We start from the raw sequence: 17,718 nt of genomic DNA on the forward strand, positions 1-17,718 counted from the left end.
AAAAGTAACTCTACGCCTTCATTACGAAAGAAGAAAATCTCCGTGTTTCCCAGCTTAATCCCGATTCGTGGGACAATCAATGCACATTCCCCCCTCCCACGCTGACAATCACGCCCGGGGCGCGCCGAAGTGGGGCGGGCAGAGGCATGGAACTCCCGGGTAATGACCCGTCCCCGCTACTTCTCGCTCGGTTTTGGCACACAACCGCAACACCCACGTGGACTTCCAGGCGGGGGCGGCGAGACCCGCCGCCAGCACCAGAGCCCGCCACCCCGGCCCGCCCAGCCCTCCCGCGGGGGCTCCGGGCTCCGGGCCGGGGGCTCGCGGAGGGCGGCGCACGGAGGTGACGCGCCACGGGGGAGGGGAAGGGAGCCCGGCTCCACTCACGCGCCCGGGGGCGGCACCGGGGCCGTCGCTGCGTCGCTCCCGTTCAAAAACTGAAAAGGGGGGCGGGGGGGGGGCGGGGGGAAAGACCTGGCTCCTCGTTTCATCCGGAAACCGGCGGGCCGGCAGGAAATGACGAAGGCAGAGGTCGTCCAGGTCCGGTCGGTAACCGGGTCCCGCGCGTCCGGCCCCGACTCTGGGGGAAAGAGCCCCGAGCGGAGCAGCCTGGCCGCGTGCCGCCTCCGGAGCCAGCAGCGTGAGTGGACCCGCGTCCCGGCGCCTCCCGGGCCCCGGGCGGGGCCGCGTCACCCGGCCCCGCCCCCCGCCCGCGCGCCGGCCCGCCCCGCCCGAGACTCGCGGGGGAGGGGAAGGGAGGGGTCCGCTGCCCGCTCCGCGCCCCCAGCCCTGGGCACGGAGGCTCCTACGAGTCCAGCCCGCGCTGCGAGCCTCTCTCCGGGTCGTAAGGAATAGTGAGGCTCCGAGGGCCAGAAACGCAGACAAAAAGCCGAAGCAGCCGCGACGGCCGCGCGAGCAGGGGGCGGCCGAGACGTCCCCGGCGCAGCTGGAGTTTAGCGCCAGCGTTTTAAGATTGAGCCCCGCGCAGCCTTCGAGCGGCGGAAGCGCAAAGGATGTTCCCGGCCGCTCTGGAAGCTGCCTGTGGCCACTTAGTGGGAAAGGATTATATTTTATACCCTCGCGACTGGATTTCCTTCCAGGAGGAGCCGGTGTCAAGGAACCGGGGTCAAGGCTGGAAGGACTCAGGTTTAGAAGTCAGTTATATGTGACAGTCAAGTTGCCGCTCCACTCCCTACTCCCTACTTGCTCCACTCCCTACTTGCAACTTTGGGCGAGTTACATAACCACCACTACCACCTTCCCGGTTTCTTTCTTCTGTGAAATGGAGCGTTAGTGCCTCACTATTGCAAAAACTCAATATGTGGACTGCCCTACATATAAGCCCTCAAATGTTAATTCCCTCTTCCTCTTGGTTGAAGGCCTGTTACCTTGTACCCTTCTGCTTTGGGAGCCCAAACCTTTAATGTTTCAGAAGACAGAGAAAATTACATTTATGCAGTGGATTGTGTTGTAAGCAACTCTGTAAGTGATGCCAATCTGAATTTTTATCAAGATAGCAAAGCTGTAAGTGAGAGACAAAAATGTAATATTCAAGGCAGAATGACAAATGATACTCCATTTTAGAACCACCTAAACATGGTATCAGGAAACTGATTTTAAAACTTATGATACAGTCACTTGATCCCTGGAAATTTTCTCCTAGTTCTCAACCTGAAAGTTTATCAAACGAAAACCAAGCTCTAGTTGTCATATTTTGGGAACTCTGTCTCTGGATACTAACGTTTTACTTGGGACTTAACTAAGCTCATCCTAGAATCCCCTTACCGAAATTGTTCAAGCATCACTGCACAGGAAAAATATGTGAAAATTCAGTTTTCTCACAAGAACCCTGAACGATGATCCAAGCAAGTGGCTGGCCATAATGGTGATCTTGCTGAAACTGTGCATTGTGCTTTAGAAGGCTGTAGTGGTATGTAGTCACCGCTTAGCAAGTATGTATGGGTACAGTTTGTTAGACTGTAGTGTGCTGGGAGGTGACGGTCATAGTTCAGGCCACATGTGGGCCGTGGGTCTGTACTATGACTCTGGACAAGGCCATTCCTTCTTCCTGGTAGTCTTGCAAAACCATGCCATTGGTCATGATGAAGGACTGGGGAGGCAAGGCCTACCCTCAGTGCAAATCTTTCACAACTACAGTGCTAAAAATAACTCAAGTGCCTGTCCCTAGAACTGTGGAATGGTAGTGTCATTGCATACCAGCGATGTTGTATAATCCATGTTGTTTAATTCATGTTAAAATTTTACCATTCTGGGTCAGTAGTAATTCAAAATCCTTCTCTACATATAATTAAAGACCGGCATATTTGTAGCAGGATGAAGACAAGCTCTGTAGGAATACACCATTTATCAAGGGGCCCATGAACAGAATTTTGTGAGAAATGGAAGCAAGAAACTAACCTGGCGCAGATCCATTCAGGTGTTAGAAAACAGGTAGGAAACACTTCTATGATTTGTCAGACAACGGGCACCTGCAAAATGTTCCAATGGCTGCTGCTGTATGTTCACTGTTTCTTCCCAAATCTGCTAATAGCTCCCAATCCTGAAACCTACCACCCTTGTGGTGCAATCGTCCGTGGCTTTCTGCAGCATCTCAAATCAGATATCCAAAGTCATCTCTTTTTGCCAAAAACATGTTTGTTGTTGTTACTTTACATTTTAGCACCAGCAAAATTCTAGATTCCAGAAATCATAAAGACAATTATAGTCTCGTGTCTTCCCAAAGTTTCCATTTCTAAAATAGGCTGATCACTTTCAGAGAAAGTCTGGAGTTCAGTTTTAAGAAATAAGAGTTAAAACTGTAAATATGCCAAATCTCCCTATATATCCTACTCCTTTAAAAAAAAAAATCCATTTCCAGGCTTTAATATCAAGGAATTGGGTATGGTATAATGTTTAAGTAATATCTAGATCTTGCATCTACAAATTTTTATAATTTAACATAAGTTCTGTTTTTATTACTACTTGGCCAATTTTTAAAAGATCAATCTTTATATTCATCAGACACCAACAGATATTTTAAAGAGATCACTCTTAACCTCGGTGTCTAGAGTTTAAGTTAAATGAGCACTCATGCCACTCACTTTATTGTAAATGAACATAGGATGTCCCCAAACATCTGACAAAAACTTAAGGTGTCAGCAGAGAAAACATGCCACCTGGTTTAGGAGCAGACCTCTGGGGAAATTTTATTCATTTTATACAGAGGTAAGCTATAAGAAAGAAAGACTGCCTTTAATGCACACTTGTTAACACTGAGCCAGATCTACATTGCAGAACATTTTGGAAGCTTACAGGAGATTGGAGGATAGTTTGTGCAAGAATGTCTGCAATGCCTTCATTGTTGGTAAGATGTCTAGAAAAATATTGCAAAACAATTTCTTGGACATTTCAGATATTCTTTTTCTTGGAATTAGAAAATGGCTGTCTAATTCTTAGAAACTACTGTACATTTATCACCTATAACTTGTTCAATTTTTTTCCTTTTCATATAATGTCTAAAACAATGCTTTTTGGTTTTCTTTCACGTATTAGGTCATTTTACTTAGATTTACCTGTATGTCCAACACAAGGGAGGCACTTTTAACTAACTCTCAAACACCAAGGGGACACCATTACTCTTTTACTTGCTATTTGAAACACTTGCTATTACCACTCTTATTTTCTGTGAGAATGTAGGAAGAATGCATTTCCTTGAATAGAAGTCACAGCTGTGTAAATAGCAAAAAGTAACTTTTACCCCATAGTTTCTTTCAACCACATTTGGCCAGGAGGCCAAAACTAGATAAAGCTTCAAACTTTCCCACTTGAATGGGAGGCAAGTGAAAGAGCATAGAGATTAACTAGAGTTTTAACCTACATGTGGAAGATACAATGTTTCAAAATCAAAAATAAGGGGAAATACATTTCATGCCTTAGTTATCTAGCCCAGGGGTTGGCAAACTTTTTCTTAAAGGGCAAGATTATAAATATTTTAGGCTTTGAGGGCTGGAAAGCAAAAATCAAGGGTACTATACAGGTGCTTACAACCATTTAAAATATATCCACTTAGAAATGTGAAACCATTCTTGGCTCCTGGGCCATCCAAAAGCAGGCAGCAGGCTGGAGTTGGCCAGAAGGCCATATGTTTGCCAGCCTTTCTCCAGATGGTCATACCACCACTAACTAAAAGAACCCCTGTTCTCTTCTCTTTCTTCTAGCCCCATGCCTGGAGGTTACGGAGTGATGGGTGACGATGGCTCTATGGATTACAGTGTTCATGAGGCCTGGAATGAAGCCACCAATGTTTACTTGGTAGTGATCCTTGTTAGCTTTGTTCTCTTCATGTATGCCAAGAGGTAAAGGTTTTAGTATTTCAGGGTTGATAAGAAACTGGGCATTTAAAAGGTTTACACGTTTGTTTGTTCCAAATTAAATGCACAAAAATACTGCATTTATGCATTATTGCAAAATTGAGCATTTTTGTTCTTGCTATGAAAGCACTATCTATTCAGGTCTGTCCTCGAGCTCTGGACACCAAGGCTTAGCTTTGAAGAGCCCACTGCCTTAGGAGTTGGACATTTTGGGGTGCCTGGGTGGCTTAGTTGGTTGAGGGTCCAACTCTTGATTCTGGCTCAGGTCATGATCCCAGGGTTGTGGGAGGAAGCCCCACGTGGGGCTTTGTGGCGCTGAGTGTGGAGCCTGCTTAGGATTTTCTCTCTCTCTCCCTCTGCCCTCTCCCCATCTTGTGCTCATGCATGTGTGCTCTCTTGCTCTCTCTCTCTCTCTCTTTCTCAAAAAAAAAAAAAAAAAAAAAAAGGTTGGAAATTTAAGTGCAGCTCAGGTACCCTGACTGGCTTCTATCATTTCTAATGTAGCTCAATTTTATCATCCAGCCTGGGCCCTCTGTCACTCTAGGATGAGCATTTTATTTTTGGCCAACATGCCTGAAATGCAGAAACACTAATTCCTATGTATTAAGCAATTCTCTCTTGGCACATGTTAAGTTTTCCCTTCTGATTCTTGTGCATGACCATATCATAGCACTTACTGAATAATGTTGGTATTATCTGGCTACTTGTCTGTCTGTTCCACAAAAACTTCAGTCCCTTCAGGACAAGGGCTTTCCCTTTTAACCTTGTGTCCCTGGTGTGCCACACAGTGTAAATCCTCAATAAATATTTCCTGGTTTAATTCCAGGTGTTGTAGCATAATTTAACTATTCTTTTTCACACACCATGGCTCCTTTCCTTTAAGTACAATTAAAAAAGAGAGAGAGAGAGATGGGTGCTTTGAAGAGTAAAAGCAGTATTCACTGGACTGAGTTGCTTCTCCTTAGGGCCCCATGCTCTTCGGTATTCTCTATGCAGGTTAAAAAGGCATTAGATATGTTAGAAGATATTTGATAACTGATTTAATTTCTCTGCTGGTTATGGGCCTGTTCAAATTTTCTATTTCTGTTTGAGTTTCGGTAGTTTGTGAGTGTCTAGGAATTTGTCCATTCTTCCAGGTTGTCCAGTTTGTTGGCATATCATCTATCATAGTATTCTCTTATAATTATTTATATTTCTATGGTGTTGGTTGTGATCTTTCCTCCTTCATTCATGATTTTATCTATTTGTGTCCACTCTCTTTTCTTTTTGAGAAGTTTGGCTACGGGTTTATCAATTTTTTTATTCTTTAAAAAAAAAAAAAAACAGCTCTTGGTTTCATTGATCTGACAACAATTAAGAGTCCTGGGTCAGATGGCTTCCCAGAGAAATTCGACCAGACATTTGAAGAAGAGTTAATACCTGTTCTTTTCAAACTGTTCCACAAGACAGACATGGAAGGAAAACTTCCAAATTCATTCTATGAAGCCAGCATTACCTTGGTTCCAAAGACCCCACTAATAAGGAGAATTACAGGCCAATATCCCTGATGAACCTGGATGCAGAAATTCTCAATGAGATACTAGCAAATTGAATTCAACAGTACATTAAAAGAATTATTCACCATGATCAAGTGAGATTCATTCTTCAGCTGCAGAGCTGAGTTAATATTTGCAAATCAATCAACGTGATGTACAACATTAAGAGAAGAAAGACTGAGAATCATATTATCCTGTCAATAGATGCAGAAAAGCATTTGACAAAATACAGCATCCTTTCTTGATAAAAACCCTCAAAAAAGTATGGATAGAAGAAACATACCTCAACATCATAAAAGCCATATATGAAAGGCCCACAGCTAATAGCGTCCTCAATGGGGAAAAACTGAGAACTTCCCTCTAAGGTCAGGAACACAACAGAGATGTCCACTCTCACCACTGTTGTTCAACAAAGTACTGGAAATCCTAGCCTCAGAAGTCAGATAACAAAAAGAAATAAAAGGCATACAAATTGGCAAAGTAGAAGTCAGACTTTCACTCTTCACAGACAACATGATACTTTACATGGAAAACCCAAAAGACTATAATATGTGAATTCAGCAAAGTCACAGGATAAAAAATCAACATACAGAAGTCAGTTGCATTACTACACACCAATAATGAAGAAGCAGAAAGAGAAATCAAGGAATCAATCCCATTTACAATTGAACCAAAACCCATAAGATGCCTAGGAATAAACCTAGGCAAACAGATAGAAGATCTATATGCTGAAAACTATAGAAAATTTAGGAAGGAAATTGAAGAAGACACAAAGAAATGGAAAAACATTCCATGCTCATGCATTGGAAGAACTGCTATTGTTAAAATGTCAGTATTACCCAAAGCTATCTACACATTCAATGCAATCCCAATCAAAATAATTCCAGCATTCTTCACAGAGCTAGAGCAAACAATCCTAAAATTTGTATGGAACCACAAAAGATCCTGAATAGTCAAAGTAATGTTGAAAAAGAAAAGCAAAGATGGAGGCATCACAATTCTGGACTTCAAGCTGTATTACAAAGCGGTAGTCATCAAGACAGTATGGTACTAGCACAAAAACACATAGATCAATGGAACAGATCTGGGTTCTAGAGAACCCAGAAATGGACCCACAAACATATGGCCAACTAATCTTTGACAAAGTAGAAAAGAGTATCCAGTGGAAAAAAAAGACAGTCTCTTCAGCAAATGGTAATGGGAGAACTGGACAGTGACATGCAGAAGAATGAAACTGGACCGCTTTCTTATACCATGGACAAAAATAAACTCAAAATGGATGAAAGACCGAAATGTAAGACAGGAAGCCATCAAAATCCTAGAGGAGAAAGCAGTCAACAACCTTTTTGACCTTGGCCACAGCAACTCCTTACTAGACATGTCTCAGAAGGCAAGGGAAACCAAAGCAAAAATGAACTATTGGGACCTTATTAAAATAAAAAGCTGCTGCACAGTGAAGGAAACAATCAAGAAAACTAAAAGGCAACTGATGGAATGGGAGAAGATGTTTGCAAATGACCTAATCAGATAAAGAGTTAGTATCCAAAATCTATGAAGAACTTATCAAATTCAACACACAAAAACAAATAATCCAGTGAAGAAATGGGCAGAAGACATGAATAGACACTTTTCCAAAGAAAACATGCAGATGATGCTCCACATCACTCATCATCAGGGAAATACAAATCAAAACCACAATGAGATGCCACCTCACTCCCATCAGGATGGCTAAAATTAACAACTCAGGCAATAACAGATGTTGGTGAGGATGCAGAGAAAGGGGAACTCTTTCACTGCTGGTAGGAATGCAAACTGGTGCAGCCACTCTGGAAAACAGTATGGAGGCTTCTCAAAAAATTAAAAATAGAACTACCCTACCACCCAGCAATTGCGCTACTAGGTATTTATCCAAAGGATACAAAAATGCTGATTCGAAGGGGTATACACACCCCAATGTTTATAGCAGCATTATCAACAATAACCAAAGTATGGAAAGAGCCCAAACGTCCATCAGCTGATGAATGGATAAAGAAGTGTGTATATATATACAATGGAATACTACTCAGCAATCAAAAATAATGAAACCTTGCCATTTGCAACAATGTGGATGGAACTAGAGTGTATTATGCTAAGTAGAATAAGTCAGTCAGAAAAAGATAGATGTCATATAATTTCACTCATGTAGAATTTAAGAAACATGACAGATGAACATAGGGCAAGGGAAGGAAAAATAAGATAAAAACAGAGGGAGGCAAACCGTATGAGACTTTTAAATACAGAGAACAAACTGGGGGTTGCTAGAGGGAAGGTGAGTGGAGAGATGGGCTAAATGGGTGATAGGCATTAAGGAGGGCACTTGGGATGAGCACTGGGGGTTATATAAGTAATGAATCACTGGGTTCTATTCCTAAAACCAATACTATACTGTATATTAACTAACTTGAATTTAAATAAATAAATGTAAATTTTTTTTAAAGGCATTAGATAGTTCAAATTAATTAGTAATCAAAAAATAATTGATGTTTGGCCTGGGGAGCAGGTCAGAACTCACACTTGTTCTCAGACAGGCAGGTTTGCCTTTCCAGCCACATGACCCCTGGAGCAGCTGGCCCATTGACAGCCTGGACTCCAGGGTGGCTGAGAGAAGGCTCCACACACCATCGCCAGTTTACTTGCAGGTAACAGCTTTCTTCCAGAAATAGCCACCACGTCCCCCCCGACCCTCCTGTTTTAAAAGCAGAGACATACTGTTAGTTTTAAGTAGATGGACCCACTAAGGCTATGCAATTGTATTTAAGAAATATGGTGATTCATTATTTTCCAAAATTAAGGTCTACTCCCATTCTGTTTATTCGCTAACCCAGTAATTTAGCTTTATTTGGATGACACCAGAGGGAGGAGAAAAATAAGATGTTTTCTTGTTTATGCATTTTCCCATACCGTATTTGGCTTTTGGTGAGAGGAAGGAGTGGAAGTGCAATGAAAGTACATCTCTTTGTTGTATTACAGGGATGTTTTCAGCTTTCTTTTCTTTCTTAGAGCCCTGTGGCCATACATGTACAGCTTCGTGGTTTTTAGGGAAAGAAAGAACACTTGAGCCAAGGAAGCATCTCACAGATACAAAAGAAATGAGCGCATTGTTACTTAAGTCCTTTTTTTTAAAGTTTATTTATTTTCAGAGAGAGAGAGAGAATGCAAGTGGATGAGGGGCAGAGAAAGAGAGAGAGAGAGAGAGAGAGAGAATCCCAAGTAGACTCTGCACTGTCAGCACAGAGCCCAATGGGGGCTCGAACTCACAATTCACAAGATCATGACCTGAGCCCAGGTCAGACATTTAGCCATCTGAGCCACCCAGGCACCCCTTAAGTCCTTGTGATGTATCTTCTGATTACTATGGTCCTGAGTTCATTACAGTCCAATAGATATTAATACAAATCTCTCTTCTGTATTGGTTTTGTGTTTTAGGAACAAAAGGAAAATTATGAGGATATTCAGTGTGCCACCTACAGCAGAAACTTTATCAGAGCCCAGCTTTTATGACACAATAAGCAAAATTCGTTTAAGACAGCAACTGGAAATGTATTCCATTTGTAAGTATATTCTGTGCTGAACTGTATATATAGACATGTTTCAAATAGATTTTTTTGGAATTGAGTTCAGTTAGCAAAGGTTATCAGAAATAATTGATAGTGCCTTTTTTAGATGATGAGCATGGTATTGGCAAAGGCAGATCTGCCATGTAGTTGATGCTTCAGAGCCCTCTGCTTGTATGGGGCCCTTTAGGACCCTGAGAACAGCCCTAGCAATGTGTTCATATGATGATATTTTTATATGTTTTGCAAAAATTAGTTATTTTACCCATCAGCTAAGACTGCTGTCTCTTCCTGCTCTAATTTGCCCTCCTTTGCACATCCCTCATGTGGAGTAGCATTAAGTGGCCAAGAGCATTTGGGGATGTGGCTGAGGGGAAGTTGAGCTGGAGCTGCATTTAGTTTGGGTTTGAATTTTGTATTTATGGAGTTTGCAGTCATTTCTATTATAATTAAATTACTGCAAGCCAAAGCAATATAAGAATTGCTTCTAGGAATGTGGCATGTGATATCAACGTGCAAGGCTAGAAGTCATGTCTCAATGTGTCATATAGTACTAAACACTGTCGGTATGTATGTCATGGAGAAGAAATAAAGTTTAAAATGTATAGAGTCATAATGAAATGTACATCTAAGCCACAGTCTTTTATGCCACCATTTAAAAGAATGAGTTGTGGTTTCCAAGATATATTATTAACTGAGAAGAGCAAGATAAAATAATATATATACTAGGATGCTACTCTTTTAAAATCAAAGGACCAAAACATCCCTTGTATTATCTATGTCTAATATAAATGTTCTATATAATTATGCAAGCATGGAGGAAGGCTTGGAAAGATACGCATCAGATTATTAACATTCATTACCTTGATGGGGACTGTGTGGAATTTAAGGGGAAAAGACTGGACACTTTTTAAAGCAGTTGTCTACAGTAAAAAATTAAGTGTGTGTGCATGTGTGTGTGTATGCATAGAAAGATGCAAGAAAGAATGATCAGCAAGATATCGCTACTATGTGTCTCGGGCAAAATGGAATTTCAGGTGAAAATATACATGTTTACGTGCATATACGTGTATATACACACATAAACACAAGTAGAACCTCTAAAATCTTAAGCATAAATGTTATCCTGAAAACTAGTAACAGCAATTCCTTTAGGGCGAGGAACGGGGTGGGTAGCCACAGGATTGATCAGGTAGGAGGAAGATACACTTTTTACTGTTTCCTCTGTTCCTTTTGCATTTTGTACCATCTGCATATGTTACCAGTTCAAAATAAGAAGTAAAATTGAACATAGCAGCATTACTCACAATAGCCAAAAGGGAGAAACAACCCAAGTGCCCTTGACAGATACACAAAATGTGATATAGAAATCCAATAGGATGTTATTCAGTCTTTAAGAGGAAGGAAATGCTGACACGTGCTACAGCACAGATGAACCTGAGGACGTTATGTTTCATAGTGATTCTTATTATGAAGGGAAATAAGCCAGTTGCAAAAGAACAGATATTTCACTTAAAGGAGGCAAATTCGTAGAGACAGAAAATAGAACGGTGGATGTCAGGGACCTGGGGAGGAGGCAGTGGGAAGTTATTGCTTAATGGGTGTGGAGTTCAGTTGGGGATGATCAGAAGAGCTCTGTAGGCAGATGGTGGTGATGGTTGCAGAGCAATATGAATGTACCTAATGCTACTGAACTGTGCCCTTAGAAATAGTTAAGGGGCTCCTGGGTGGCTGAGTCGGTTAAGCATCCGACTTCAGCTCAGGTCATGATCTCACAGTTCCTGAGTTTGAACCCCACATTGGGCTCTGTGCTGACAGCTCAGAGCCTGGAGCCTGCTTCGAATTCTGTGTCTCCCTCTGTCTCAGCCCCTCCCCCTGCTTGCACTCTGTCTGTCTCTCTTTCTCTCTCTCAAAAATAAATAAACATTAAAAAAAACAAAAAGTTAAAATGGCAAAATTCATGTATATTTTACCACAATAAAAAAGTTCTTTTAAAAGAAAATACCAACACGGGGCGCCTGGGTGGCGCAGTCGGTTAAGCGTCCGACTTCAGCCAGGTCACGATCTCGCGGTCTGTGAGTTCGAGCCCCGCGTCAGGCTCTGGGCTGATGGCTCGGAGCCTGGAGCCTGTTTCCGATTCTGTGTCTCCTTCTCTCTCTGCCCCTCCCCCGTTCATGCTCTGTCTCTCTCTGTCCCCAAAATAAATAAACGTTGAAAAAAAAAAATTTTTAAAGAAAATACCAACAAAACAAAACACAAAGTAGAGAGCCAGAAGCTCTGTTTGGAAAATTATAAAGAATTAAGTTTCTGTTGACACCCAGTCAAAACAGAAACTATCTCCTATTAGTAATACATTCAGTAGCATAACATATACTATTATAAACCAAGTATACAGTTTTTTTTTTCTTTTTTGATGGGAACGCCATAAAATAAAATTTATCTGAATTCCTGTGTTTGTAGGGTGTGTTAGTTTTCTACTGCTGCTGTAACAAATCACTACAAATCCAGTGGCTAAATACAACACAAATGTATGGTCTTACAATTTTGTAGTGTAGATGTCCTACATCGGTCTCACTGGGCTGAAATCAGGTGTCAGCAGGGTACTGTTTCTTTCTGGAGGCTCTAGAAGAGAGTTTTTGCTAGAAAGCTTCTGGAGGCCACTCATGTTCCTTGGTTTATGGCCCTATGCCTCCGCATTGGGAGCCAGCAGCATGTAATCTTTCTGATCATTCTTCCATTTTTATATTAGTCCCTCTCTGAACTCAGGAAAGGTTCTCTGATTTTTAAGGTCCATTTGATTAGGTTGGGCCAGATAATCCAGGGTAATCTCCTCATTATAAGGTCCTTACCTTAATCACATCTTCAAAGTCCCTTTTGTCCTGTAAAATAACATATTCACGGATTTAGGGGATTAAGATGTGAACATCTTTAGAAGCCATTTTTCTTTAAATAGTATATGTGTGGATTTACATGTTTAATGAATCCAATCACATTGGCTCATTCTTAGTGTTCGTGACATATCTATTCCTGACAAAGTCAGGCAGTTCAAAAGGAAATAGTAAACAAAGTTCTTTTTCTTAAAGACGACTCCCAAAATTGTATAAACTGTAGGCCACAAACTTTTGGATGCACCCTGAGTAGCATAAATAAATAGTGTCTTTTTCTTGGCTAGTAAAAACTTAAGGAGGTGAGTGAAAGTTTTAACTGTAGGCAGTGAATGACATTTATAAAGATTTTAACCCTGCACTCTCTCCAGTTCCAGGTTAAGACCATTCTTCTTCAATAAACATTTCTCAGAAGTACAAAAAAAACCCACAGAATGCATATCTGTTTTTTCTTCTAGTTTATATTAAAAAAATTTTTTTTATTAGTTTTCTTTATTTTTGAGAGGCAGAGAGAGACAGAGTGTGGGGGGTGGGAGGGGCAGAGAGAGAGGGAGACACAGAATCAGAAGCAGGCTCCAGGCTCTGAGCTGTCAGCACAGAGCCCAGTGCGGGGCCCGAACTCACAAACCGTGAGATCCAGACCTGAGCCAAAGTTGGTTGCTCAACCAACAGCCACCCAGGTGCCCCTCTTCTAGTTTATATTGACAATGTTCAGTAATAAGTTTCTTAGACTTACAAGTTAAAATATAGTCAAATTCATTATGATGTGAACAAAAGCATTACTATCAGCTTAAGGTGGAAGTGCGAGATAAGAAAGAAGGAAATTGGGGCACCGGGGTGGCTTAGTCGGTTAAGCATCCAGCTTCTGATTTCAGCTCAGGTCATGATCTCATGGTTTGTGAGATCAAGCCCCACATTGGGCTCTGCACTGGCAGCATGGAGCCTGCTTGGGATTCTCTCTTTCCCTTTCTCTCTGCCTGTCCTCTGCTCGCTCTCTCTCTCTCTCTCTCTCTCTCTCTCAAGGTAAATAAATAAACTTAAAAAAAAGAAAGGAAATTATAAAATGTTAATTTAACTGTAATAGCTTAATTAATGTTTACACTGTTTTTTAAAACTGAATAATCCTGACATACAAATAATAAAATAAACATACAAAAATGAGTATCAGCAGTGCTGCGAAATTACAGGATCAGAAATTAATTCTTACTTAATTCTACTAATTACTTAATTAGTTAATTCTTTACTGAGAATCATGACTTGACTGATTTAATGATGTTAGCTAATATTTTGCTATTTTTATTAATTTTATCACTTTTTTTTGTTTTGTGTTTGCTTTGTTTTTTAATAGCAAGGAAGTATGACTATCAGCAGCCACAAAACCAAGCTGACAGTGTGCAACTCTCATTGGAATGAAATGACAGAAAATGAACAACATAAGTAATTGTTCAACAGTCTGGTAGCAAGCTCCTAAATGTACTAAATCATGAACAGCATTTTTTTTTAACCCTATCTCAATAAAATCATTTTACTTGTGACTTTCTTCCAGTTTTTTGTGTTTTGTTTTGCTTTTTAAAATTGCGTCACCAAGTCATTTGTTATACAAATTAAAAAAAAAGTCTCAAAGGTGTGGACACAGAGAATCTGTACATCTTTAGGAAGATAGAATATAACCAGAGATGGTGATTTTTACCTTGTGAAGACTTTTGATTTCTTCAGGATATGATCAGTCAGGAATAAAAATACATCTTTGGAGGTGAGCGTATGGAGCTTATGCCACTTTGATTTGAACAGTTTTTGCAAAATTAAAAAGTAAAAATCCATTCATTGGAATAACATCCTCGATTGTATTCTGTGATGAATATCATAATCAATAATGGACGCATTTGTGTTCTCACCGCTGTTATTACCACACCTGAATTAACTATCTTTGCTTCTTCAGAACTTACACAGGAGACTGTCTTTTCTACTATCCTCATGAAACAAACCCATCTACTAATTGTGGAAGCTTCCTGTGATTGGAATGTTTTCCCTTCATTGTGTTCCCTGGAGTTTGCCTTTTTTTTTTTAATCCCACAGTTTCATTTCCACCAGAAGAGTTTCTTTGGACCATACTTCAACCATGCTGTGGAATAAATGGGCACCTCTCTACTGGTGTTAGCAACTTGCTTTTTTGGTCATGTAACTCTCAAGTTTAATGTAACTGGATACTTACACTTTTTTAGCATAATAAGCTTCCCTGAAGACTCTCATATCTTGTACCATTTTGTACCATACATGGAAATGTTTTTACCAAATTTTTCCTATTTATTTAAATAAAAGTTGGTGGGAGGTAGTTGCAGGGAAATTTCACTGTCCACATCACTGTCCAAGAATTAGTTTTTGAATCAAAGCTATTCTTAAGAGTTAGAGTTAATATTTCAAGCACTATTTCCTTTTCTCTTTATTGTGAAGTAAAGAACATAAATTTTAAATGAAAAGGTTTAGACCAAATAAAATTATTGAGGGAAATTGCATTTGTTTTTAAATTTTAATTATATTATTCAAAAATGTCTATCTTGTTCAAGGTAAATTGTTCACTAAATGGAATAATTCTTGACTCACAAGTGAGTTTGAATGCACTGCTGATACAGAGAATAAAAAACTGACTACAGGATTGTAAACAGTTATAATTATGGGCCGGGAATAGCAGAGCAGCAGGGGGATGATCTCCTTAAACTTTGCTTTGCTCTTAGGAAAACCACCGTGTATTTCTGTGAGCAGGAAATGTGATCAGGAGCAGGAGCAGTTTACTTGTGTCACTGACATATTGCACAATCTGGACAAATTACAAAAACTGGCTATTTCAGATGATTTGTAAAAATAGTGTACATAAATAAATGTAAATCACAATGAAATTGACTGGTTGTTTTTTATGTGCATCCACTAGATAGAGGCAGTCATAACTTAAAGCTAGTAGATCGTGTGGTGAGCATCAAACCTTGGCAAGGAAAAGGATGAATTCCTCCTCATTTTTTCTCTAAACCCAGCTGATGGGAATCACACCCCCCACTGGCAGGAACAACAACAAGTCTGCCTTTGAAGTTTCTTCTCTGCTTCAACAGCTGAGCTGCTTAAGGGGTAGAAGCCCTGTAGCCACACTTCAAAGCCATGCCAGTTGATCGTCCTGCTTCTGCACACACGCGCACGCGCGCACACACACACACACACACACACACACACCGCCCCCAATGCATCCAAGGTTCAATAGAACAATTTTCTTTGGAAGAAAAATGGAATGACTAATAGACTGGTAACTAACACTTGTGTTCTTTTCCTGTTGCTTCTCTTTTAACTGTATAAGATATTCAGCAGTATGCACAGTTCAGCCTCTATTGGTGCACAGCTTCAGTATGTAAAATAATTGGTTGTTTAGCCAGCCAGCTGCACAAAAGGAAGAAGGTAGCCTCTGGAGGGCACAAGTGTTTGCTATTGACCTCACACTGTTTCAGGTGGAGTTATTTATGATTCATCAGAAATGAAATGCAGACTTTATCATAAAATTGTTGTAATGTCAGAACTATTTTAAGTATGGCATAGAAATAGATAAATTTATCATAATAAAAATAATTTCAGTTCTTAAGAAAAGAATAAATTAAACTTAGAAAATATAATTAAAGGGAGAAGGGACAAAAGTATATTATATGGAGCCAAGTAATTCATCAAGCAAACAGTTGTGGAGTATATACTCCGTGCTAGCTGTATGTAATTTTCTGCAGGCTATTCCAGTCTAATAGTAGAATCAGAACAGAAATAGGGGCTGAATCAACTGATAAATTGATAAAGAAGATGTGGTACATATATACAATGGAATATTAGCCACCAGAAAGAATGAAATCTTGCCATTTGCAATGATGTGGATGGAGCTAGAGTGTGTTATGCTGTGAAATAAGTCTGAGAAAGACAAATACCATATGATTTCACTCGTGGAAACAAATGAGCAAAGGGGAAAAAAGAGAGAGGCAAACCATAAGAGACTCTTAACTATAGAGAATAAACTGAGGGTTGATGGAGGGAGGTGGGTGGGGGATGGGCTAAATGGGTGATGAGTCCTAAGGAGGGCACTTGTTATGATGAACACTGGGTGTTGTATGTGAGTGATGAATCATTCAAAAACAAAAACAAAGGAATAGAGTCCGAAAAACTAAATGAAAATAGAAAAGACACTTGGCATATCTCCAACCTGTATGCAAAATTGTGAGGATCACAGAGTAGGAACTTCAGCTTAGTCTTAAATCTATTTCCCACTGGACCCGCCAATAAAGCCAGCGCCAAACTTACACAAAACTACAAAGCAAGAAAAATTTCCTACCTCTTTTTTTGTCCCTCTTCAGCCTCCTGTAAGTCTATGCATAGGACAGTCTTGAATGAGGACATAAGAGCATTAGGCTCAAGAACCACGATGGTAAACCCTCCTAACTCCTAACGTACACGTGGAAACTCAGCAGCAGCTCACCTTGACCTTGACCTCTCACCCCAAAATAAAGGAGTGGCATTTAGCATTGGATTCCATTCTGATGTATTCTCCACCTTTATTTTATTCAGATACAGTAAAAAATGAAAGTTGACTATGCAGATTAGTAACATTCCACATTCTATCTAGGTAGGAAGGTGAGATAAATGGAAGGGAGGATGCTCACTGTCCAGGCTCATTGATAGTAGTTTAGCCTCCAGTTTGATGCTGAGTGCCCATTGTGTTGTTCACTTGTTTTATTAGTTTTTAATGTTTATATATTTATTTTGAAAGAGAGAGGGTAAGGGCAGAGAGAGAGGAGAGAGGGCATTTTGTGCTATCAGCGTGGAGCCCGACGAGGGGCTCAAACCCACAAACCTTGAGATCATGACCTGAGCCGAAATCAAGAGTCAGATGCTTAACTGAGCCATCCAGATGCCCCTATTTTTGATGTTCCTAGTTCTGGAATTTCTTCTCTTCCAAATAGAGAAACTACAGAGGTTAGGAAGGAGTGGCTCCATAACAGGAATTTTTATGAAAAAAATATTTTGACACATTTCTAACTAGCTGAAGAAAGTTCGAGTTTTTTAACTGCAACCAACTGTTGTTAAATTAAACTGCAAATCCTTTTGGTCTCAGAAATCTGAATTTCTTTAAAAAAAATACACCATATAAAGTATTTAAGACAGAACAAGTAAATGTATGTTTAACATATTCATTTTTGGAGAAGTGATTGCAAGTGTCTCTGAATAACATTTTATTTTGAGATTTAAAAAACTAGGCCCATTCAAGTACACTACTATCCAATATAATTTTTAGATCTCAAATGCATTCTAGCACCTTCTC

At 40.2% G+C, this 17,718-nt stretch overlaps 1 protein-coding gene across 4 annotated transcripts; it reads left to right on the forward strand.

Moving 5' to 3' along the window:
- Nucleotides 1–552: 552 nt before the first annotated feature.
- On the forward strand, nt 553–13,923 carry SMIM19 (small integral membrane protein 19). Of its 4 annotated transcripts, none has more exons than XM_047091302.1 (5): nt 553–640; nt 2,331–2,451; nt 4,218–4,355; nt 9,371–9,495; nt 13,732–13,923. In XM_047091302.1, the coding sequence occupies exons 3-5, from the start codon at nt 4,222–4,224 to the stop codon at nt 13,794–13,796; spliced, it is 324 nt and encodes a 107-aa protein (XP_046947258.1). In that variant the 5' UTR covers nt 553–640; nt 2,331–2,451; nt 4,218–4,221; the 3' UTR covers nt 13,797–13,923. The 4 variants fall into 4 exon arrangements, with proteins under 4 accessions (XP_046947258.1, XP_046947261.1, XP_046947259.1 ...); XM_047091303.1 differs by having other exon boundaries at nt 555–640; nt 2,334–2,451; XM_047091304.1 differs by lacking the exon at nt 553–640 and adding an exon at nt 1,501–1,930.
- Nucleotides 13,924–17,718: the final 3,795 nt, after the last annotated feature.

The sequence above is a fragment of the Lynx rufus genome, unplaced genomic scaffold (genome assembly GCF_022079265.1).
Source record: "Lynx rufus isolate CCGP_SWC_20201006 ecotype Redwood Valley unplaced genomic scaffold, mLynRuf1.p SCAF_3, whole genome shotgun sequence".
NCBI classification, from domain to species: domain Eukaryota; kingdom Metazoa; phylum Chordata; class Mammalia; order Carnivora; family Felidae; genus Lynx; species Lynx rufus.